Consider the following 23,944-nt stretch of genomic DNA (forward strand, 5'->3'; position numbering starts at 1 on the left):
TTGGAAAAAGGTTTGGTAGCTGTAGAATCATTTTGTGTATGTGTAAAAAGGTTTTGTAGCTGAAAAAAAATAATTAATTCTACAGCTACAAAACTTTTTTACAAGCACACATTATTTTTGACCCTTATTTAATCCAATAGGCACAGAGCCTCAACCAATTCACAACACAGTGGTCTCATTTTACAGTATCATGTCACCTGTGCTATGAAGATTACATTTTATGCTACTGTCTTAGGCTAACCACTAACCGTATACAGTGGGGCAAAAAGGTATTTAGTCAGCCACCAATTGTGCAAGTTCTCCCCTTTGTGTGACAGAGGTCAAACATTTTCTGTAAGTCTTCACAAGGTTTTCACACACTGTTGCTGGTATTTTGGCCCATTCCTCCATGCAGATCTACTCTAGAGCAGTGATGTTTTGGGGCTGTCGCTGGGCAACACAGACTTTCAACTCCCTCCAAAGATTTTCTATGGGGTTGAGATCTGGAGACTGGCTAGGCCACTGCAGGACCTTGAAATGCTTCTTACAAAGCCACTCCTTCGTTGCTCGGGCGGTGTGTTTGGGATCATCGTCATGCTGTAAGACCCAGCCACGTTTCATCTTCAATGCCCTTGCTGATGGAAGGAGGTTTTCACTCAAAATCTAACGATACATGGCCCCATTCATTCTTTCCTTTACACGGTTCAGTCGTCCTTGTCCCTTTGCAGAAAAACAGCCCCAAAGCATGATGTTTCCACCCCCATGCTTCACAGTAGGTATGGTGTTCTTTGGATGCAACTCAGCATTCTTTCCCCTCCAAACACGACGAGTTGAGTTTTTACTAAAAAGTTCTATTTTGGTTTCATCTGACCATATGACATTCTCCCAATCCTCTTCTGGATCATCCAAATGCTCTCTAGCAAACTCCAGACGGGCCTGGACATGTACTGGCTTAAGCAGGGGGACACGTCTGGCACTGCAGGATTTGAGTCACTGGCGGCGTAGTGTGTTACTGATGGTAGCCTTTGTTACTTTGGTCCCAGCTCTCTGCAGGTCATTCACTAGGTCCCCCCGTGTGGTTCTTGTGATCATTTTGATCCCACGGGGTGAGATCTTGCGTGGAGCCCCGGATCGAGAGAGATTATTAGTGGTCTTGTATGTCTTCCATTTTCTTATAATTTCTCCCACAGTTGATTTCTTCACACCAAGCTGCTTACCTATTGCAGATTCAGTCTTCCCAGCCTGGTGCAGGTCTACAATTTTGTTTCTGGTGTCCTTTGACAGCTCTTTGGTCTTGGCCATAGTGGAGTTTGGAGTGTGACTGTTTGAGGTTGTGGACAGATGTCTTTTTATACTGATAAGAAGTTCAAACAGGTGCCATTAATACAGGTAACGAGTGGAGGACAGAGGAGCCTCTTAAAGAATAAGTTACAGGTCTGTGAGAGCCAGAAATCTTGCTTGTTTGTAGGTGACCAAATACTTATTTTTCCCGAGGAATTTGCAAATAAATTCATTAAAAAATCCTACAATGTGATTTTCTGGATTTTTTTTTTTTCTCATTTTGTCTCTCATAGTTGAAGTGTACCTATGATGAACATTACAGGCCTCTCTCATCTTTTTAAATGGGAGAACTTGCACAATTGGTGGCTGACTAAATACTTTTTTGCCCCACTGTAGGCTAAGGTTTAGCAGACGATAACCTCAGAAAATGTGATTCAATTTCAACATTTGTTTTTCATCACATCAGCGGAGGGCTGCAAAAACCAAACCACAGGACAGGAAACGTGGAGAATGTGCCGTTTCAAAACCATGTTTAAAGTAACATGCACATTCCGATGAAGAGTAATACTACACGTTACGTATTCGGGGTGTATAAGGGTGTTACAACGTGGAGAGTGACATCGCAATTGCATTGACTTTAGCGCCTCAACAGGAAGCCATATGCAGTCATAATGTGTGCTTGTAAAAAAGTGTTGTGGCTGTGGAATGATTGTGTGCATGTACAAATGTTTGGTAGCTGTGGAATTCTTTTTTTGTGCATTTGGAAAAAGGTTTGGTAGCTGTAGAATCATTTTGTGTATGTGTAAAAAGGTTTTGTAGCTGAAAAAAAATAATTAATTCTACAGCTACAAAACTTTTTTACAAGCACACATTATTTTTGACCCTTATTTAATCCAATAGGCACAGAGCCTCAACCAATTCACAACACAGTGGTCTCATTTTTACAGTATCATGTCACCTGTGCTATGAAGATTACATTTTATGCTACTGTCTTAGGCTAACCACTAACCGTATACAGTGGGGCAAAAAGGTATTTAGTCAGCCACCAATTGTGCAAGTTCTCCCCTTTGTGTGACAGAGGTCAAACATTTTCTGTAAGTCTTCACAAGGTTTTCACACACTGTTGCTGGTATTTTGGCCCATTCCTCCATGCAGATCTACTCTAGAGCAGTGATGTTTTGGGGCTGTCGCTGGGCAACACAGACTTTCAACTCCCTCCAAAGATTTTCTATGGGGTTGAGATCTGGAGACTGGCTAGGCCACTGCAGGACCTTGAAATGCTTCTTACAAAGCCACTCCTTCGTTGCTCGGGCGGTGTGTTTGGGATCATTGTCATGCTGAAAGACCCAGCCACGTTTCATTTTCAATACCCTTGCTGATGGAAGGAGGTTTTCACTCAAAATCTCACGATACATGGCCCCATTCATTCTTTCCTTTACACGGTTCAGTCGTCCTGGTCCCTTTGCAGAAAAACAGCCCCAAAGCATGATGTTTCCACCCCCATGCTTCACAGTAGGTATGGTGTTCTTTGGATGCAACTCAGCATTCTTTTTTTTTTTTCTCATTTTGTCTCTCATAGTTGAAGTGTACCTATGATGAACATTACAGGCCTCTCATCTTTTTAAGTGGGAGAACTTGCACAATTGGTGGCTGACTAAATACTTTTTTGCCCCACTGTAGGCTAAGGTTTAGCAGACGATAACCTCAGAAAATGCTGTGCAATCTCTTTTTACAATCAGCAGAGGAGGATGCTTTTTCTTTTAGGCCGTTGCGTAGCAAAGTCTACAAATCACAGAAACCCTGAAGGCTTTCTGCCCAAAGGACGTGCTGCTTGTTGGGCGTTTGTGCTTCAAAAGTCAAAATGTATACCTTATATTCCTGTCAAATAATATGCTTCACATGGGATCCTGCTAATGGATGGTTGTGGCAACATTTGAGTGTTTTACTTTCATTCACTAGCATTTTGAAAGTCTTATAGCCACTGGATGTCTCTTCCAAAAGATTAAATCTAACTGTATGCCAGCACAAACAAAAACTTCACAAAGCCAGGAAAACAAACTGGTTGATTAATAACAAGGACATTATTAAATATTTCTTCTACTTTTTCACCTTGAATTCATCGTTACTCCAGGATCAAAAGAGGAAATGCAACAAATGTTTACCACTGATGACTTACCAAATACATTATCCAAATACAAAATCAGCAATAAAATGAAATGTATTAATTGTATTAAGTCTCTGATACTGTAGCAGGGCTCTGCTTTGGGCCCACAGACGGTACACAAAGTTTATGAATCACCAACTTGAGTCACAGATAATGACAGACTGATAACATTCAGAACATAACACGGATGGTTCTCTGCACTGCCTTGCCAGCTGACCTAAGCGTGTTCGCACCTTGAAGGCAACAGCGCACTCCTCTGGACGACATGTGTAATGTCAAACCAGAAAAGATGAGACGTTAGGGATTGTTTTATTGACATTGAATACTGATACAGCTAATAACCAACCTCAGGTCTCCCTCTGCTTGTAGAAAATGTGATATTGCTGTTGATTTTGAATGTCTTTTTGTTGTGGACTATGTGGAAGGGATTTTCTTTTTGACATTCAGTAAAAGACTGCACACTGTGGGTGCATCCAAGTCACCTAAGGCTCAAGACACATACTATATAACTGCAACGCCTCCGTGTCGGTTTCTATAGTTAACCACCACATTAATTCAAATGCCAAAATGTTTATCAACTTAAAAAAGTGCACATCTTTGATTTTATTTTAAAATTTGCCAAGGAAGGGGATTAGGGCCACATGTGAAAAAATGTCAGAAAGTCAGAATTCTGAGAATAAAGTAAGAATTCTGACTTTAAAAAAAAAAAAAAAAAATGTAACATTTAAAAAAGACGGTGGAGAAAATTATACTGGAGGCAATCAAAATACCTGTTTGTTCAGAGTAGAACAACATTTGAAGGCTTACAGAGAACTTCTCCTGGTTATGCTAAAGGCTGATCAAAGTTAGTTAAGGGCCATGGCATGAATTGTAAATTAAATGGATGTGAAACAGCAAATACCATTCACTGAGATTCCCTATTTATCCAACTTTGGTCCTTGCAGAACAGTCATGCTCCTCGTAGCATTTTGTGTTTCCACATAGTTTCCTATATTTCCACCTGTAAGAGTCCCAGTGCAACACTGTCTTTATCTGTTGGCGAAGGAGCAAAAATGCATCAGCTGATTAGTGGGATCAGGCATTATTAATGTCTCTTAACCAGCTGCATCTCCCTCATGGCTACCAGTTCCCCCGAGGAATATTATTTTTCTTTTGCCATCCAATTTCAACTGGACATTTCAGTGTTCCGCGTGATTTATGAGGTAATAGATATAGGCCAAGTGACATCAGGAGCTCTGCGATTGGCTGGGCTTGGTGAACTTGCTCTGCAGGAACACTCTGGGAACACAAAGCCCTTCCTTTTTGTTGACCGTCTCTCTCAGGACGTAGTCGTTAGAAACAGGTTGGAGGCCCGTGTCTGCAAACAGCTCAGCAAGGAACTCTGAAAGCAGACCAAAAAAAAAAGAAAAGTCTGAGACTTCAGAAAGATGGGAACAATACAGAAAGGGGGGGGGGGGGTTACAGTGTTTTCTGCGGTGTCGTGAAATGTCAAGAAATATGAAAAGAGCCTTTAAACCAAGGAACTATTTGACAACTGACTCTTGTGTGGAAAGATCACTATGTCCTTCCCATGTTGTAGTTTCTGTACAAACAGCTGTATATTTCACATAATACCGCCTGTTTGGTTTTATTATTCAACAGTTGTTGAATAATAAAACCAAGAACTAATTATAATTTAATCTTTATTATGTTATCATTAGGGCTGTCAAACGATTAATGTTTTTTAATCGCGATTAATCGTTGAAGTTCTATAGTTAATCGCGATTAATCGCATATTTTATCAAATGATTAAAATCCTATTATTTTGCATTTCAGAACAGTTTTTAAGTACATATTAACAATCAAAAGCAATGTTTACCAGTGTATCTTGATTGGGAATCAAATGAATGCAAAGAAAGTTACTTGATGAACTTGATTTTAAGATTTGTAATTATTTATTTACTGTAAACAAATTAAAAATGTGTGAATCTGTCATTATTCCTCCACAATTCCTCCAAGTACCTAACTAAAAACCTAAAAATCCCTATCCTTACCAGAGTCAATATACTGTTTAGTAACTTCTAAATAATGTTGATTACTCAGTGATGTCCAGTGATCACCGGTTAATGAGCAGCTCATTTCTGCACCAGTCCGTGTTAACACAGCCCATCTCCACTCTTACCCGGCGACAGAGAAACAGGCTGGATAGTCCGGTACACTGTTGTTTCCACAACAACAAAAACACAGCAGTCTCTGAACTCGCGTTGGGAGTTTCGTTAGAGTTGGATGTAGTCCAGTTTTTATCTAATGAGCGGACACTTGCAAGCAGGATTGATGGAACAGGTGGCTGGCTAGCGTTAGCTTTTCACCTAGCTAGGTTATACTCCAGCCCCTGTTAGCTTTTCACCTAGCTAGGTTATACTCCAGCCCCTGTTAGCTTTTCACCTAGCTAGGTTATACTCCAGCCCCTGTTAGCTTTTCACCTAGCTAGGTTATACTCCAGCCCCTGTTTGCGTTTCACCGCTGAGGATGTCCCCCCGTGATCGCCCGCTACGGCCGCTGCCCGCTACGGCCGCTGCAGCTGCTCCCTCCGGCCGCCGCTGTTGCCCGCTGGTCAAACTAACCTGTACGGCGGACCACAGCAACCTCTTATTTCCGAACATTCATCTCTCCCCCGCCCCCCCGAGGGCCGGTGGTCTAGCATCACGTTAACTGTACTACTATGCTTAGCTCCGTAGGTGGTAGCTCAAGCTCGACGTGCTTCGGTGATATTTTAATTCGGCTTTACACAATGTGCATATGGCTTTCGACTTGTCTACGAGCCGTCCGGGAGTTTTGGATTTCATTGCTGCTGTCTTTCTCCATCATGCCTGCAGCCTGCAGCAGCAGGATGTGTTACGAGGAAGTGGCAGCTTGATGATAAGTAACGGTGCTGCAAAGGGTCAAAATAGTAGCCTGTTAGGCACGACGCAAAGCCGAGTGAAGTGTAAAATAAATTAATAAATGCCGGCATGCGATTAAAAAAAATGAATCTCATTGCGTCAGTGAAAACTGGCTTACTGCTGGTTGGAAGCTCACCACTTTAGTTTGTTTTGTTTGGCACAGTAAAGTCGCTTAAAAAATACATATCTATCAGTCTCAGTGACAAAAACAAACTATACTAGAATTTACTACTTCTTTTTTTTTTCGTGTGTGTGTATGTGGGACCTGTTTTGAATGAGGACCAGCAATGTGCGGGGTGGGCGGGAAAATGGGGGCTCGGGTGGGAGATGGTAGGGTGAGTTGGGGAAGGGAGGTGGGTTGGTAGGGGTGGGTCGGTATAATCAATAACAAGTATTGAGGGAAGCATAGTACAGGGTTCATACGCATTTTCAATACTTTTCCATGACTTTTTGGCAAATTTCCATGACTATGATTTCCTGAAAATGTCAGTCGACATTATATAATAAGAATAAAAATCTGTGTTAAAGTTTTCCCCTTAGAGGTTTAACAATAAAATGAATGACAATGTATGTGGTTCATAGTGGGATTGGTAATATCGCGCCCCGAATAGAACGTTGAGGTTAAGACGACGTGAAATACATTTATTAATCACATATTATTATGCTGTGTTAAAAAAAAAAACTTTTCCAAAACTTTCTGGGTCTTTTTATGTTTCCAAAACCTTTCCAGGGCTGGAATTTGCATTTTTCAAATTCCATAACTTTTCCAGGTTTTTTTTCAAACCGTGTGAACCCTGATAGGATGTAAAAGTAGAGACGAAATTCTGATGAAACTCTGATTTTAATGAAAAAAATGTTTCCGTTGCTGTTGTTTATCCCTTATTTGATGTACTTCCTCCTGGTACCTAATCATGATGACCCACAGAAATTAATAAAAAAAATAATCTAAAAAAAAAGAAAGACTACTAAAGTAATTTACAGACCTTTAGAGAAGAAGTAGGACCTGGTTCCGTCTTGGCGGACGTAGAAGTTCTCCCCCAGCTTGCTGCCGGCTTTAAACCGGAGCATGGCGTGGTCGTGCAGGCCGTAGTCCCTGAACAGGATGATGCCACCGGGCTTCAGCACCTTAAAAGGAACACGCCGACTTATTGGGACTTTGTCTTATTCACCGTATCCCCCAGAGTTAGATAAGTCCATACATACCCTTCTCATCTCTGTGCGCGTTGTGGCTCTTTCCAACGGCTCCACCGGTAGCTTAGCCTAGCACGGATCCTGAAGGTAATCTGTTCCAACTAGCCTACTGCTCCAAATGTGTGTCAAAATAACGCCAACATGTTCCTGTTTACATGTTGTGATTTGTATAGTCACAGCGTGTACAAATAATAAGGACACAGCCATCTTCTAACCGTATACATACTGGGAAGTAGATTCTCAGAAGGCGAAGCATTCCTACTCTCTGTCCGGTGCTTCTCAGGTGCAAGCATATCACTCCGCCCAAGTAGCAGAAGTAGCAGTGCTTCGCTTTTCTGAGAATATAGTTCCAAGTATGTATATGGTTAGAAGATGTCTGTGTCTCATGTGACCTTGTTATTTGTACACGCTGTGACTATACAAATCACAACATGTAAATAGGAACATGTTGGCGTTATTGGGAGCAGTAGGCTACCTCCAGGATCCGTGCTAGGCTAAGCTACCGGTGGAGCCGTCGGAAAGAGCTACAACGCACACGGAGATGAGAAGGGTATGTATGGACTTATCTAACTCTGGGGGATACGGTGAATAAGACAAAGTCCCAATAAGTCGGCGTGTTCCTTTAAAGCCACATGTATGTTATTTTACACCATTTAGAACAGCTTGTAATCCAAAAACCGGATGGAAAGTTACCACCAGACACATGCAGCACATCTAGCAGCCACATTAATGTATGTATGTAAGGCATGGTGTATTTTAAAAGGAGAGAAGGAAAAAACATTACATTTTAGTAAGAAATGATCAAATTAAACTTGTTTTCCCAAAAGGAGCCCTGCACTGAGTCTCTCTCCCCAGGCTGACTCTGCTCTCACCCTGCTGATGTTCTGCAAAGCCAGCTTCATCTTGTCAGGGTGGATGGCCGACAGGACGAAGATGAGAGTGACGACGTCCACGCTGCCCTCGGGCACATTTTCCCTCATATCATCTTTAGTTAAGTCACACTGGAAGGCACAGCAGCGCTCGGGGCAGTACAGAGGATTTTGCTGTCAACAGAAAGCAGATGAAGGGGTTTTATTTAGCATTATTATAATTAGTGTGTCATAAATAAGCCATCTAATCATCTAAGACTAAAAAACACTGAGTACACTGGTCAGCTCACACATAAAAATATGTCGTTCTGAGTGAACGTAAAGCCATGTCTCACTAGAAAAGAGCCTGGAGCTCAGTTGACCTACAAAAGTAAAGAAAAGATCACAGGTATTTGATATAGATTTGATGGATAGATATAGATATATCTTACTTTGACAAATTCAACAGCTCGTGGTGAGAAGTCACAGGCATAAACAAAAATGTTGAGGTCATCCTCCAGCAGAGGGAAGATGCAGTTTCCTACACCGCAGCCGGCCTCCAGCAGCACCAGCCTCTGGGACTCAAACTGCAAACCAAGCAGGACAACAATCTGTTTATCACTTATTAATGTGTAAACATGCACAGCTCCAAATGAAGAAGGAAATACTAAACGGTGTTTCTTATAGGGAAAATGTTTGCCCTTATTCCCACAGCTTTCTTCCACAAAATGCACAGTTATATACAAGTTGGAAATGTAAGAAACTACATTGCCCATTGATGGATTATTTAAATGCCGAAATGATCTGGAGACCATGACGATGTTATTATGTCTCATTTTAAATTCTCTCAAGTTTGTAATTTTTTTTAATGAAGTTTGGCGAGATGTTCTCCAGAAACAAGAAGAAGAAAAAAACGTGTGGGGGCTATTTTAACCCAAACACAGTAATGACAAAGCAAAGTTAATACAACTCGTTACTTAAACAAATATAAAATGGTAAATAATTACAAGTGGGGTTTAATGGGACAAAATTCAATACATTTTGGTTTCTTGGGTGGTAGGGCTGGGCAATATATCGATATTATATCGATATTGTGATATGTGACTCGATATCGTCTTAGATTTGGATAATGTAATATCGTAATGACGTGTGTTGTCTTTTCCTGGTTTTACGAGCTGCATTACAGTAAAGTGATGTCATTTTCTGAACTTACCAGACTGTTCCAGCTGTTCTGTTACTTATTTGCCTTTACCCACTTAATCATTATATTCACATTACTGATGATTATTTATCACAAACCTCCTTATGTAAATATTTTGGGAAATCAATAATTGTCAACCCTAAAATATCAATATCGAAGTAGTTGGTCAAAAATATCGTGATATTTGATTTTCTCCATATCGCCCAGCCCTAGTAGTGTTCCTGGCTTTCACATGCAAATGTCGAGAACGGCGCCCTGCCACTTCGGTAAAGTTAGACAGAAATTGGCAGATTCGCGGGTTTGCGGTTCAATAAATCTTAGATGAAACGTGTTCCTTACACAATAGGCAGCTCCATCTAACCGTAGTAAGGTAGACAACAAGCTACGACCCGGTTTTTATCCGAAAGAACCCTCTACATATGTGGATAAATACAATGCATCCCTGTGAGTGTTCTGCTTTCAGCCGAGCGTCTAGGGACCGTCTACAAAGTGCAAAACCGAAAGTGGATGCAAAGATAAAATTCAACAGCTTCATGGTTATTGAGTCTAGCTCTTACAAAATCACTCCACACATCTAGGGCCTCCCTATCAACATACTACACCTGCTAATTATGGAAAAGCTGGCTCAGCCTATTTTTGACACTGTATTATTTTTACAATAGATTGCTTGTTTTGTCTAACTGAAAAAAAAACTAATGTCCTACGTTAAGGGATGATGAAACCAGCCTTCTCCGTGAAACTAAACCAGATGGTCTCACCCACAATCTTCATCCCGTGCCACCTTCTCTCTGCACTTCACCCCTAACATCTAACACAACACAGAGTATCGCAGCAGTGCCGAGGGGTACGTCCAGGCGGCATACGCACAGAGGGAGTGGGTTACATTAACAGCAACGACCACACAGAGTAGATAATGTTATTGTGCGTATGGCCCTGGATGGCCTCTGGTTTTGTTTTGCATGGGTCCTGCTGAAATCATACAGTGAAGAGATAGCAGAGGCCTGGTGCCCCAATCTATTACAGCTTTTTGGACTTGCATTCCGGTTCATTAAAAAGCATGCTGTATGGTTACCTGTGACCACTGACCTGTTACCTTGAGTTTTGCTATTTGGTCATTCCGTGTCAAATCAGACAAAATCCAGGAAAAGGGTTGCAGCACCTACTCTCTTTTTCCCTCCAAGTTTGTAAAACCTGTAAAATATTTTTGTTAACGTTTTTGCCCAATATTTGTTACACTCTCTAAAAGGCCTTATCTAGGAGGCCATGTTTGGACATTTATCTAAAAATTATTATTCCTAGCCAGACTAAACTTTTTAGAATGGAAGACAAACATGGTCTCAGTAAGATTTAACCATTAAAAGTTTGTACCACAGTCTCTGTTTTTATAGAAGTGCCTAGTTTCAGAGAAAACCTTCAAAAAAAAGTGATATTGAGGGTCTCAAAACTATTTTATTGGGACACACCTGCCATCAATCAGTATTTTCTTGAGAAATATAATACTTTGTTAATGTTGTCCCTAAACAACAACAAAAGACCATGACAATAAAAAAGAAAAAAAAGGCGTGTTTGTGTTATTGCGTAATTTTCATGCAACTGAAATGGTATGTGGGAAAGCTAGTAGGACCATACAAATCGATGTGAAAATAGCTAAGTATATTGATATTTCTTGTGTAATGTAACAATTTTGTACCATGTCCCATTCACATAATAAATGCATGTAGTTACAGGTGTTTAGGGAACACACATATATAAACATTTACAATTGTCCACGTTTGGACAGTGGCTGTCAGAGTCTGATGCAACGAAAAAAGCGTCTTTCAGCGTGTTTGTGTAACGCACCAGGGAGAGCAGCAGTTAGAGAGGATTTAGAGAGTAGGATGTAAGGGCCAATTTCCGTGTAGGGAAGTTGGTTGGGGTGGGGATGGGTCAAACACAGGAGAGCGGGGTTCGCGTCCCGCTTGCAATAGTCGCTTTTTTTCTTTCCTCCTGCGTGTCACAGAACCGTACACCCACCCACGACCCTTTCCTTAGCTGGTGTAGTGTGGTGGAAACTTTTCATGTTTGCAGCAGGTGTAGGTTTTGAAAAATAGGAAAGTGAAACAAATAAAGACAGTCGAAGACTAAACCAAGTTAGGTTTTTGTATTTTATTATAAACTTGCAAGAATATAGAATATCATTTCACAAAAGGCACAGCAGCCCAGTGTGGAAAATGTATTCAACGAATAAGAAAAAGCACACAGTATATATGCATCTCCAGTGAGATAGAAAGACATGCCCCCCTTTTCTAAACATTTCTTACAATCAAACATAGTCAGACATTCAGGAGCCACTTCACTTCTTCCCCTCCGTACCACTTTCTACCCCGAGGTTTAGACATCCCGTTTATCTCAACTATGTGAGAAGTCTCAACTATCCAGGGAGAATAACAGATAGTTTAGGGTGACCCTGTAGCCCCTATCGGTTCAGCGTACACATTACGTTCCCAGACTTTGTGGCTCTTACTTTCAACATGTGAGAATAAGAAAAACTCACTTTCAGCATTGTGAGACAAAGGAAAACATAAATAAGACAAGAATATAAAGAATCATGCTTAAATATAATTTTGCCATTACAGTAGTATGTTCAGAGGGAGGCCCTAGATGTGTGGAGCATTTTTTGGAAGAGCTAGACTCAATAACATTGACGTTTTTTTTCACAATAACAATTCATAAAAAATAGGCTGAGCCAGATTTTCAAAACTTAGCGGGTGTAGTATGTTCAGAGGGAGGCCCTAGATGTGTTGAGTAAATGTGGAAGTACTAGGCTCAATAACAGTGAAGCTGTTGAATTTTATCTTTGCATCCACTTTCGGTTTTGCACTTTGTAGACGGTCCCTAGACGCTCGGCTGAAAGCAGAACGCTCACAGGGATGCATTGTATTTATCCACATACGTAGACGGTTCTTTCGGATAAAAACCGGGTCGTAGCTTGTTGTCTACCTTACTACGGTTAGATAGAGCTGCCTATTGTGTAAGGAACACGTTTCATCTAAGATTTATTGAACCGCAAACCCGCGAATCTGCCAATTTCTGTCTAACTTTACCGAAGTCGCCCTGCCTCCTTCCTTACCTCTCTGCAAGCCTTGAGCTCTTCAAATTCTCTGGTGGTCCAGTGTCTGTCCTTGAAGAAATTTGTCGTGTTTCTTTTGTAAAACAAGTCCCAGTTTTTCTGCGCCTCTTTCTCCAACTTCATCAGTTTGAAGTCGGACACCAGAGCCCGCTCACCGCCGAGTCTGTCCAGCTCCTCCGCTGTTAAAACTCTGGCGGTGGAGGTTTTGGTCTGCCCGGGGACACATGAAGTTATGCCGTCTTTTAACGCCAGCTTTTCTTCAGGAGGTGTTGTTTTAATATCACCTGGGGAACTTTCATTTGTAGACAGTGCCATGACGATGCTATAAGAAGTCTCGGGATTAGCCGCCTCCTCTTGTCAGTACCGTAATTTATCGTTAAGTTATAGGAAAACAAACGACGCAACAAGGTTTACAACTTCTGTTATTTAAAAAAAAAACTAAAATCAACGTAGTTTAAAAAAATATCTTGCACAATGTTGGATTTTTCCACATTTGACGTCCATCTTGTGCGTTACTTAAATTCTTCCGTGTAGCATTCACAATTGGTTCCTTTTCTTTCCGTGGGTTCCGCTCGTTACCCACTGGAAAAAAAATACAATGCATATCATCACGTTATAGCACAAGCGTAATTTACAGGGGGGGTTTCAACCCCCCAATAATCAAAACTGGCCAGTGCAACCACCCAAAAAAACCTATTATAATTTCTTTAACATAAATAAACACATTTTGCACTTGATGCATAACTTGATGCAGAAAAGGCACAAATTGTTGCAGAAAATATCACCAGTATGCAGAAAATGAAGTGTGACTCAATAGTGGAGATCTCAACCCCCCCCCCCAAAGTTGAACCCAAAGTAACGCCCTTGCGTTATAGCATAATCTAAATTGATCTGTAATTCATTTCTGTCAAAAGCTTTTATATTTTATTGAAGAAAAAGAAAAAAAAGTTGTCTGTACGGCCGAGTATTAGGGCCACGTTGATTTTGAGAATAAAGTCTTTATCTTGCAAGAGTAAAGTCACAATATTTCAAGAACAAAGTCGCCATAGTACGAGTAAAAAGTCACAATTTAACGAGAAAGAATGAAAACATTACATTACATTTTTAGGAAAATATATTTACCATCAACACACCATTCAAGAACCTGAACTACAACTGGTTCAAAACTAGGGCCGCACGATATGAGGAAAATATCTAATTGCGATTATTCTTGACTGATATTGTGATATGATTCACGATATTGGAGGGAACGTTCATTTTTGTATCATTATTCTCATTTTCATTGAAAATTATTAACATTGAAAGAAATGAAAATGATCATAGTGTGATTTTTGCGAGGATCTGTACCAAACAAAGATGTTCTCTTTAGTCTGTAGGATATGATGTGTAGGCCGGGACATCTCTGCAGCACCACAATACTGAATTCAGAATGGTTTGATACATATTTTGGCATTAACAAATATTGCGCCCCTCTGCGATTTGGATATTGCACCATTTCATATTGCGATTTCGATACAATTGCGATTAATTGTGCAGCCCTATTCAAAACACTGCAGCCAGGACCTCACCAAAATGAAACCGAGTTTACCCACATTTAACAATCTCATCACTGGCTGCCTGTGAACTATAACATGTATTTTAAGAAGTCCCCACCAGCTCCATGACGTCCTGAGCTTCTTTCGTGACCACAAGCACGTCCCTGCGTCTTCTGTGGGGTAAAACAACTCTTCTTTCACTGCTTTGTCTCTGCTCACCGACCCGCTGTTTCATCATTTTTTGGTTTGTTTACACAGCACGTAAGAACAGATTTTACACCAAAGTGCGTCACAAAAATATACATGTAAGTTTACACATACAAGCATAAAGATATATATAGTTCACGGATGATGTGGAAATAAAGCAATATTAAAATAGAAACAAGTTTAAACACAATTTACACCCAGGGAATCAGATGAAAATAAAACAGGTTAAATACAGTTAAAGCCAGAAAATAGCTAGGTCTTATGATGCATCTTAAAGTGCTCATATTATGCTCATTTTCAGGTTCATAATTGTATTTCAAGGTTACTGTATATCAGAATAGGTTTACTGGTTTCATTTTCAGAAAACACCATATTTTGGTTGTACTGCACATTGCTGCAGCTCCTCTTTTCACCCTGTGTGTTGAGCCGTGCCGTCGTCAGCCGGAGGAGCCGTCGGCCTTCATTTTGGCCGATTTGACATGTTGAATCGGTGGGTGGGCAGTCGGACTCAATGACCAATCTGATTGGTGGAGTGCTAACCCGGAAATGACGATTTGGTGTGTTCCGAGGCACTTTTTTGACCAACTCGGGGAGGCAGTCAGTCCGACTGCCTTTTCTGCCGATGGTTGGCCGTCGGGTTGGTGTGTCAGAGCCTTTAGCTACAGAGTGAGGCATTCCACTTCTGTTCCATCTTTGTTGGGAGTCGCACATGCGCAGTAGCTAGGTAAAGACTACTAGCCAGTCAGAAGCAGAGTATGAGGGCGTGCCACGCTAGCAGCTAGGCGAGCATTATAACGTGTTACAAAGTGACGCTCGTTCGTCATGGAAGTAAAGGCTGGACTACAATAGAGCTGTTTGCAGCAGTTTGTGAACAGTGTTTTCTGTTGGAGATGGTAAGTCCCTTTGGGGTGGACTTCAGGCTTTTTCACTTTGTAAACCGATAACATGGACAAAAAAAGATGTATAACACAATAAAGGAAAAAGCATAATATCAGCATTTTAAGAGCATCAGCAGACTCAGCCTGTCTAGTGGCCTCCAGCTGGCTATTCCAGAGCCAAGGAGCCTTGCTTGTTTTTAGACCCATTTCCCTCTGTGAGCACTGACCTGAGATCTGGTTTTCATCCCGTCCTCGACAAATCAGTTACAGAACCTAAACTGAGAGCAGGTTTAGCACCCTCACCAACAACTGTTACAGCCGGCTGATGATGCAACTTTTCTGTTTAACTGAAAGAACATGACCGGTAAATTAGTTGTGACACCATACAAAGACACACAATGAGACTGAATGTGTACAAACCAAAATAAGACATCAGGTACGTAATAGAAACAAATCTTGCGGTTTATTAACAAAGTAAGTACACATGAATGTGGAACAATATGTACACATCAATAATATATCAAAAGCAATAAAACAGTGAGGGATCAAACTAACACAGTATGCAAAATATAAGATAAGATTATATTATAAGATTATTTTCTGACTGTTAAAAGTCGGTAACTTGAACTTGTTACCTTTTAATAAAAACCTGTGATGCTCTGCCAAGTCAAATGATTTCATTTCCCAAGAACTTAGTAACCCAAATTCCAAAAATATAGTATAAAAATCAAATTTTTAAAACAGTTATCCCGTTTAAACACATTATAAGCAGTATCACAGTCTCAGAACAGACTGAAGTGGAAAGAGGGCAATTAAATCCTCCTGTAAAAGTCCTTCCTGTTGCTGTGGCTTGCTTGTCCACTCTGTCCTGTGTTGTTTTTACAGGTTGTCCACCCCGCGGATCCTCCTGGCCAGCTGAATGTCCCGGGGGAACAGCGTGACCCGCTTGGCGTGGATCGCACACAGGTTTGCATCGGAGAACAACATGACAAGAAACGCCTCTGCAGCCTGGAGGGATGAGGAGGAGGAGGAAGAACACCAGGTGATGTGAAATCAAAGAAATTAGCTTCTTGGCTTCAGCTCGTTTTTATGGACGACTCGGTGTGTTTAGGACGTGGCTGTCAGTCTTTTATTCTAAATACAAATAGGTCCAATGTACAATATTGGGTTGTAGTCTATGACTTAATAGTTAAAAAAAACAAAAACATCACCAGGCACTGTATTCATCACGCAGATCACATGAAAGTGTATCAATCTTTATGAATATTCATTCAAAAATATTGTTTATAAAAAAGGAACCAGTGAAGCCAAAAACCTAAACAGAGAATCAAATAATTAGATTTACATTTAAATATCAAAGCCGCACTAATCTATATTTCTATATTGACAGTGAGTCTTCATGTAACCTGAAAGGGGGGGGGGGGGGAAACCATAGTGACGAACGCAAAGAGAAATAATCATCCGATTCTGCAGTTCCTCTGCCCACTTATGGAATGGTTCAGTCTAGGGGTGCATGATATATCGACTCAATATCGTTATCGCGATATCACGCTGTGCAATATTATATCGAAAGTGTCGCGATAAGTATGCAATATTGTTTCATTTTGTGGAGCGCTGCGTCCCGTCCGTTGGCTGTGTGGCTTAGTTGTAGGGCTGAACGATTAATCGCATTTGCGATAATATCGCGATATGTTAAGACGCAATTTCCTAATCGCAAAGGCTGCGATTTGGTCACGTGACTCGCAAGAGCAAATCAGTCTGCAGCCGCAGAGAAAGCATCAACTTAGCACGCTACGCCGTCATTCAAACAACTCTGAGTTGTAGTTTAAAACTTTTACAGCCATTTTAATAAAATGAAGGGTTTTTCTCAGGCTGGAGTCCATACATGCAGTTAATGGATACAGGCACGCAGAACTGAAGGCTCGGTTGGCAACGATTAGCTCTGATTAGCGGTTAGCTCCGTTTAGCTCCATTATAAAGATATGGAGTGGAGGAGCTGCCACTGAGAGGGGTAACAACCAGACTCTGATAAATGACGTTCGGGGAGCTTTCACAGCAGCGTGGCTGCGTTGTTTCAACGGTTTTATTAGTACAGTTAATCCCACGGCAAGACCAGCAGCAGCATGCTACTGCTAACGTAACGATAGCCTCTCGGTCTCTGAGTGCAACGTTGACGCTGTCATGCACACGGCACGCAACTTCACGAGGGGGAGGGGCTGGAGGCAGCTCCTCTGTGTGCGCTGTAAAAAATAAAAATACACCGTTGTATATACTGTATATACTATATTTTTACCTATTTAACTGTCTAGTAAAGTTCAAAGACAGTGTTTAAAAAGTGCAATCCACATGTTTACATATGTTTATTACAGTAAATGATAATTAAATGTAAATACTACTAAGTGTGGTAAAGCCACATATTTGTTTTTATATTTCTGCAATCTGCACTTTAGTTTCTGACTTTCATATGAATGTTTCCACCAGGCGCTCAGTGCTCAGTATACTACTGGGACTGAAGTAGTTCAATAAAGATCATTCATATAAATTCATGCATCACCTGATTTCATCATCACATCCAGGCCTGGCCTCCAGAAAAAGTTTGTTTAATCTATCTAATCTTGTGTTGTTCATACTATACAATGATTTATTGCTTGTCGTTGAATAATACAGAAGACAAAGAGCTTAAAAAAATATAATCGCAATCGCAATATTTTTGGGAAAAAAATCGCAATTAGATTATTTTCAAAAATCGTTCAGCCCTACTTAGTTGGGTTTGATTTAGAGCCCGCTTGAAACGCTATAATGATCATCATTTCATTGGCCAGTTACCGTGCCACTTGCACATGTTAGTGCACATCCGCGCACGAGTCCACTACATGACAAACCCTATGGAGCGGACCACGTGTGTGCATATTTCAACAGAGTGACAGTGTGAGTGAAGAACTACACGGAACGAATCAGAGAAGCCAAAGAAAAGTTGTGTCCTGTTCTCTTTATTTATACATTTGATACTGTACCACCAGTAAAACATGTCCTGTTCTGTAGACATGATCCCTATTTATTTATTCATGTTGGACCAGTCTAATATGACAGTTGAAATAAACCTTGTGTTGTAAGAAAACTTGTTTGATTTGTTATGAATCTATTTTGATGCGTTTTCCCATAAGTTTTGTAATTTTACATACGTTTAAAAATATCAAAATTAATATCGCAATATTCATAATCGATATCACAATATCACATTTTGTCAATATTGTGCAACCCTAGTTCAGTCTCAGTGTTTCCAGCAGCATGCAGCCTCTCTCTGTGAGAAGGCTCTGATGAATCCACTGTACTCCATCTGCTCAGCAGCAAACAGCAGGCAGATACAGTTCGAGACCAGCTGGTGAACAGGGTGGCGCATTTCGCAGATAAAGCGACTAGGGTTGGGTACCGAGACCCGGTACTAAGATGGCACCGGTGCCTTAACGACAGGTATCTACCGGACCGAATAGCAACGCGGATTTCGGTGCCTCATTCCGGTGCTACTGATATGCCTGCGCTGCTCTCTGATGCTCTTACTACACTTGACAGCAGCTAACGTTAGCTTACAGTTAGCTAGCAGCTGTATTAGACACAGTTAAAATGCTGACAGCTAAACAGTGTAAAGTGTGACGGTATTTCCCCGTAGAGGATTCCAACAGCGGGACGTTAACAGTCTGCAGCTGCCGTTGTCGGAAAAACAACATGCTTGAACCTAGTAGCATTGCGGTGCATTCAAAGTTATTGTTAAATGCCCTTTTCCCATCTGGTGGTTGTTCTTGTCATTCAATAGCAATTTACTAGTGAAATACGTTATTGTTATAGTTATTACTATATTATTAAATTATTTCATTTAGACCATATGGCCTTAGCAATAACAGGCCTTTCTTTAATGTCGCTGACTGTTGTTTAGTACCCTTCTTTTTTTTAAAAGTATCGGTTCAGGCACTGGCACCGTTTTAAAAGTAGCGCTTTAGCACCGGTATCGAAAAAAGAAAAGAAAAAAACAAAAACGATACCCAACCCTAAAAGCGACAGATATTTTTCTCAGGAGTGGTTGGGGATCAAACCAGAACTAAAAAGGAGAGTGAACACTGAATTTGCATTCATCAGGTGGACACAGACAAGACACCAAATGAATGCTCACGTTGCTCAGTGAAAATAAATGCAGCTTCAATAATTAGTAGCTAAATTACAATTTTCAGACAATACGGAAACATACTGCTTTAAGTGCAGTGAATGAGATGTACTATGTGTTATGCATGTATATTTCATTCTTTGAAATTGTTGTATGATGGTCAAACATTGATTATGAACGTCTAATGATCTCATTTAAACCAGAGGGGCTGACACCAAGAACACAATATGTTCCACACAGGCAGGCCTATTCATACTTTTATCCCTGGGTGAAATCCTCAATCTTGAATGCTAATGGCTTGAAATATGCTCTATGAATAAAATGATTATTATTATTTATCTATTGAATCATTTGCACTGCTACGAATGACAGAATGTTAGCTTGGTGGTGGAGGCAAGTGCTTACCTCCTGCAGGGCCAGAAGAGCGTAGACCTGCCATCGGAGAGCGTCATGGGAAAAACTCTGGCACACCTCACGGACCTGAACCAAGACACGGAACCGAGAAAATTATGCTTTTTCAGACCAGCTGGGGTGAGCGGGACACAGGCGAGAGATACGACTCATGACAACGTCAGTTTTTTTTTTTTTCTTAAAAAAGGTACCCTGCCACACAAAAACGTTTTTACTTGCATTTTTTGTTGTATTTTAGCAGAATACTGAAAGCTGCAGAACTGAGTACACTTTAATATCTGTTTATCGCAAGTAATATCGTTATCGCAATATTCAACAACGTTATCGCAGATCGCATGTTCTCCTCATATCGTGCAGCCCTAGCGGGTTCAGACACTACGTACACCAGACGCATCGCTGCCTTTCCCCGATACCTGCCTTTAGGAGGTGCTTCGAAACCGAGGACTCCGTTTTCCCCACGCTGCGTTTTCCCTAAGTTTGTTGAAGACTTACGTGAACGTATTTGATAGGGGGGTTTAGGTGTCCTCCCTCAAGAATGTCATGTTTTTCAATAAAAAGAAAAATGCAATTCATATCACTTTGGAGCATTTTTAATACCATATCTGTGTCTAAAACGTTGAAAAGGCAAGAGCAGATAACACATAAATAACACTCAAAAAGCTTTAAGACAAAACTTGCTAAAGAAGTCCACTGGGGACCGACTACAATCACTGGATCTGAGAAACGTAATTTAGTTAGTTCTGATGCTCACACTGATTTGACATCCACTCAGCTTAGGTGGTGCCCAAAACGGCTCGGGGGCGACTGTTCAGTCTAAACAACATGGCGGCTTCCACGGATGAGATGAGCGTAGCTATCGCGCAAGTTTTATCCGAATTAGAAAGTATTCCTTCATTGAAAGAAGAGCAAAAAAAAAAAAAAAAAAACGGCACTGGAGGCTTTTCTCAGAGGAAAAGATGTTTTTGCTCTTCTCCCGACTGGTTTCGGCAAGAGTTTGATATATCGTTAACCTAAATGGTTGATTTGGCTGTCTATCACCAACATAGGTGGTGATAGACAGATGGTTTATCCAATCAGCTAACCAGTATTTTCGCCCCTTCCCAAAAGTTCACCAACGGAAAGTTCCCAGATGGATCAGCCGTGCAAATCCATCTGGCGGAGTCAGGTTAACAGGAGCGCCCCGACCCAGAAAACATGCTGAGTCTTACTCCCGTTCACACGCAAAGAGACACTTGGTACAGCTATCATACTCTCCTCGTGGTTTGCTTCCGTTTGACTCACCAGGCGAGAGAAGGGTCCCTTCCTGAGCAGGAGATCGGTGCTCTTCTGGTACTTGCGGATCTCCATTAAGGCCCTGGTCCCTGGTCGAAACCTTCTCTTCTTGGGAGACGCAGGGGGCTGCACTGGAAAACAGACAGTGTGTAGAGTGTTAGTTGTGATGGCAGAGAAGGTAGGCTTTCCTCTAGTCTATATCGACGACGTTTCATTTCCGGGGTTTTTTTTCTCAGGTGTCGCCGGAAATTCCACCTGATGTCCCTCATTTTGGGCAGATGTCTGTTACCTTCCGCTTTCTTTGTGTTGGCATTCTAAACTCCAGTCGATGAAGTTATGAGATGGTTAACTGCTCCTCAGATCTCTGTAGGGTAAATCCAGACAGCTAGCTAGACTATCTGTCCAATCTGAGTTTTCTGTTGCACGACTAAAACAACCTTTGAACGTGCACATGTTCCACCAAAACAAGTTCCTTCCCGAGGCTAGCAGAGGCACCGTTGCTCCATATGGCGCTCGGCACCGCCCGAGATGGTTGTGATTGGTTTAAAGAAATGCCAATAAACCAGAGCACGTTTTTCTCCTGTGCCATGTTGTGTGGACTAACCAGACCTTCCTGCGCAGCGCTGTGGAGGAAGGTCTGGCAATGCGAGACTAGCTTTCCTCTAAAACACGTGTCAAACTCGAGGCCCAAATCCGGCCCCTCGCAGGTTTTGATCCGGCCCACATTTCAATTTAGATTCACAATAAATTTAGGGCCACCTAGTTATTTTATTTATATTAATTTTTTTTTACATTTTTGTTGCTTTTTGAGATATTTTTTGACGCCTTTTCCAGCAGTTTGTGCTTTTTTCAACGCTTTAGATGTTTTTGACGCTTTACTCAATGTTTTGTCACTTTTCCGGACATTTTGTGGCGCTTCTTACGATGTTTTTGGCACTTTCTGACGTCTTTTTTCAACTTTTTTGGCGCTTCATTCAACGTATTTGACTGAGGAACTTTTTTGGGGCTTTATTGGGCCCACAATGTAAGTGAAGACTACAGTACATGAGTCATGCAATGATACAGTCAAAATATTTGACTTTTTCTCTTAAATAAAGAATGTCAATAAACTCTACGCATCTGGCCCTTGATGTGATTCTCATTTTCCAGTGTGGCCCTCTGGGAAACTGAGTTTGATACCCCTGCTCTAAAAGAATGAGGAGACTATTTGACAAACAGGTCAAATATTCTTAATGTTACTTTACCAATCACCAGCAGGAATACTTTTTAGACATGTCGGATTAAAAAATAAGGAGTTTTATCTTATCGACATGTTTTTAAATACTAGTTTAGCTAAATGACCCGCCTTGTTTTTTTCAAAAGTTTACTTGTTTTTAGTTGTGATAAAAGCAGTGGCTTATTTCTGTGATTGAAAAAAAATAACAAGTTTAAAGGTCTGCCGTGCTACTTCAATGGCTCTCACTTGAAACACCACTCAGTCTTGGGGACCGGGATGTTGAACGGGAGGCCCCTGGGGCCGGCAGCGGGGGTCGGCGTTGAGGGGTTTTGCCCTTCCGACGGCTGGCAGATGAATCATCATGACGCATCGCCTCCAACACACAGCTCAGGACCACAGGAGGAAAACTGCTGCAGCCAAAGTCTGTCTGTGAAAGATTGAGGACATGACATGCTTCATAAATCACAAACCAAACCTTCAAATCATCTCTTTATAGGAAATGGATACTTTTTATTCCATTAAATCTTCTAATTTGCTGGTTATACCTAAAATATAGCTAGCATTACAGATACCAATGATGAGCTAAAATAGGTTTTGTCATCTGACGTTAGGTCATCACTCTCCCCGATGGATAACTAGCTACGTCCTCCATGGGGAGTTCAAATGTCATATCAACCATAGCACAGGGAGAGCCATTAGCGGAAACAACAGTCTAACGTTAACCTTTCTATGCTGTAACGTTAACATAACTATATGCATTGCAGAAAGGACTTTAAATATTGACTTGAAAGTAAGTCTGTAAGTTAGTGTATTATTATCTTAAGACACTTTATATACAAAACTTGTCTTCTACAAATGTAAGTCAAGCATAACGTTACTGGATATTTCACGAGATAACGGCTGCAAGCTAACTGGTTACCACGTTAGATATATAGCCAAACAGCTAACGTTAGCGTTCGCTCCATAGTCGCTTTAAAGGTCGGGTAACTTTTAAGGTGCTATTTTACGTTTACACCGTCATATTAACTTGCTTTTAACATGTCTTAACCCAACATGGTAATTGTAAACGTACCCGTAATGTTAAACAATATTCCCGAGTTCAATGTTTTATAAAATACAGGAAACCGAACAAGCAGTCCTCGCACACAACAAAAACATGAACTGAAATTCAAACGACGCCAATTCACCGACTTATCCAATCAGCTTGCAACAAGTGGGCAGGACAAACTGTTTTGGGAGCGCTTGTTGAGATTTATCGGAACTCGCTAAATGGGCGGGGATGTGAGCGAGAGGATACACGTCAGGAATCGGTAAAGGTGTTTGATGATACCAAGCTCTCCTTTCTTTCTTTTTGCTTTTTTTTAACATATGCTGCATTCACGTGTTTCTCAAATGGTATCCCAGTATTTCTTTCCAGTTTAACGGTTACGTTACAATCTGATACAATATTACAAATTATATGTGAGCAAAAAAAATCATATGCAATACGTGAATTGATACATACATGTTTAAAATCAAATTAATATTCACTTTCGTCCGCCATGTTACTGCGTAATACCAAAGCCCGTCTACGGA

The 23,944-nt window shown here is 41.0% G+C and overlaps 2 protein-coding genes across 3 annotated transcripts; both read right to left on the reverse strand.

Moving 5' to 3' along the window:
- Nucleotides 1-3,305: 3,305 nt before the first annotated feature.
- On the reverse strand, nt 3,306-13,234 carry mettl6 (methyltransferase 6, methylcytidine). Its single transcript, XM_078252090.1, has 5 exons — nt 12,695-13,234; nt 8,837-8,971; nt 8,409-8,579; nt 7,329-7,470; nt 3,306-4,805 (listed from the first exon to the last, which is right to left on the reverse strand). The coding sequence occupies exons 1-5, from the start codon at nt 13,007-13,009 to the stop codon at nt 4,651-4,653; spliced, it is 918 nt and encodes a 305-aa protein (XP_078108216.1). The 5' UTR covers nt 13,010-13,234; the 3' UTR covers nt 3,306-4,650.
- Nucleotides 13,235-15,751: 2,517 nt separating this feature from the next.
- cenpa (histone H3-like centromeric protein A) lies at nt 15,752-23,556 on the reverse strand. Of its 2 annotated transcripts, none has more exons than XM_078252098.1 (5): nt 23,442-23,556; nt 22,616-22,792; nt 21,163-21,284; nt 19,876-19,950; nt 15,752-16,322 (listed from the first exon to the last, which is right to left on the reverse strand). In XM_078252098.1, the coding sequence occupies exons 2-5, from the start codon at nt 22,737-22,739 to the stop codon at nt 16,194-16,196; spliced, it is 450 nt and encodes a 149-aa protein (XP_078108224.1). In that variant the 5' UTR covers nt 22,740-22,792; nt 23,442-23,556; the 3' UTR covers nt 15,752-16,193. The 2 variants fall into 2 exon arrangements, with proteins under 2 accessions (XP_078108224.1, XP_078108223.1); XM_078252097.1 differs by having other exon boundaries at nt 22,616-22,796; nt 23,442-23,555.
- Between the last annotated feature and the right edge of the window lie 388 nt (nt 23,557-23,944).

Source organism: Sander vitreus, chromosome 6, assembly GCF_031162955.1.
Source record: "Sander vitreus isolate 19-12246 chromosome 6, sanVit1, whole genome shotgun sequence".
In the NCBI taxonomy this organism is placed as follows: domain Eukaryota; kingdom Metazoa; phylum Chordata; class Actinopteri; order Perciformes; family Percidae; genus Sander; species Sander vitreus.

Excerpts from the sequence above, each read along its gene's own strand:
- mettl6 (XM_078252090.1), bottom strand. The coding sequence starts at position 13,009 with ATGGCACTGTCTACAAATGAAAGTTCCCCAGGTGATATTAAAACAACA. Across the intron at positions 7,471-8,408 it reads CTTTGCAGAACATCAGCAGG|GTGCTGAAGCCCGGTGGCAT; the intron begins GTGAGAGCAGAG and ends GTTCCTTTTAAG. Across the intron at positions 4,806-7,328 it reads GTCCTACTTCTTCTCTAAAG|AGTTCCTTGCTGAGCTGTTT; the intron begins GTCTGTAAATTA and ends GTCTGCTTTCAG.
- cenpa (XM_078252098.1), bottom strand. The coding sequence starts at position 22,739 with ATGCGTCATGATGATTCATCTGCCAGCCGTCGGAAGGGCAAAACCCCT. Across the intron at positions 19,951-21,162 it reads AGGGACCCTTCTCTCGCCTG|GTCCGTGAGGTGTGCCAGAG; the intron begins GTGAGTCAAACG and ends GTCTTGGTTCAG. Across the intron at positions 16,323-19,875 it reads CTCTTCTGGCCCTGCAGGAG|GCTGCAGAGGCGTTTCTTGT; the intron begins GTAAGCACTTGC and ends TCATCCCTCCAG.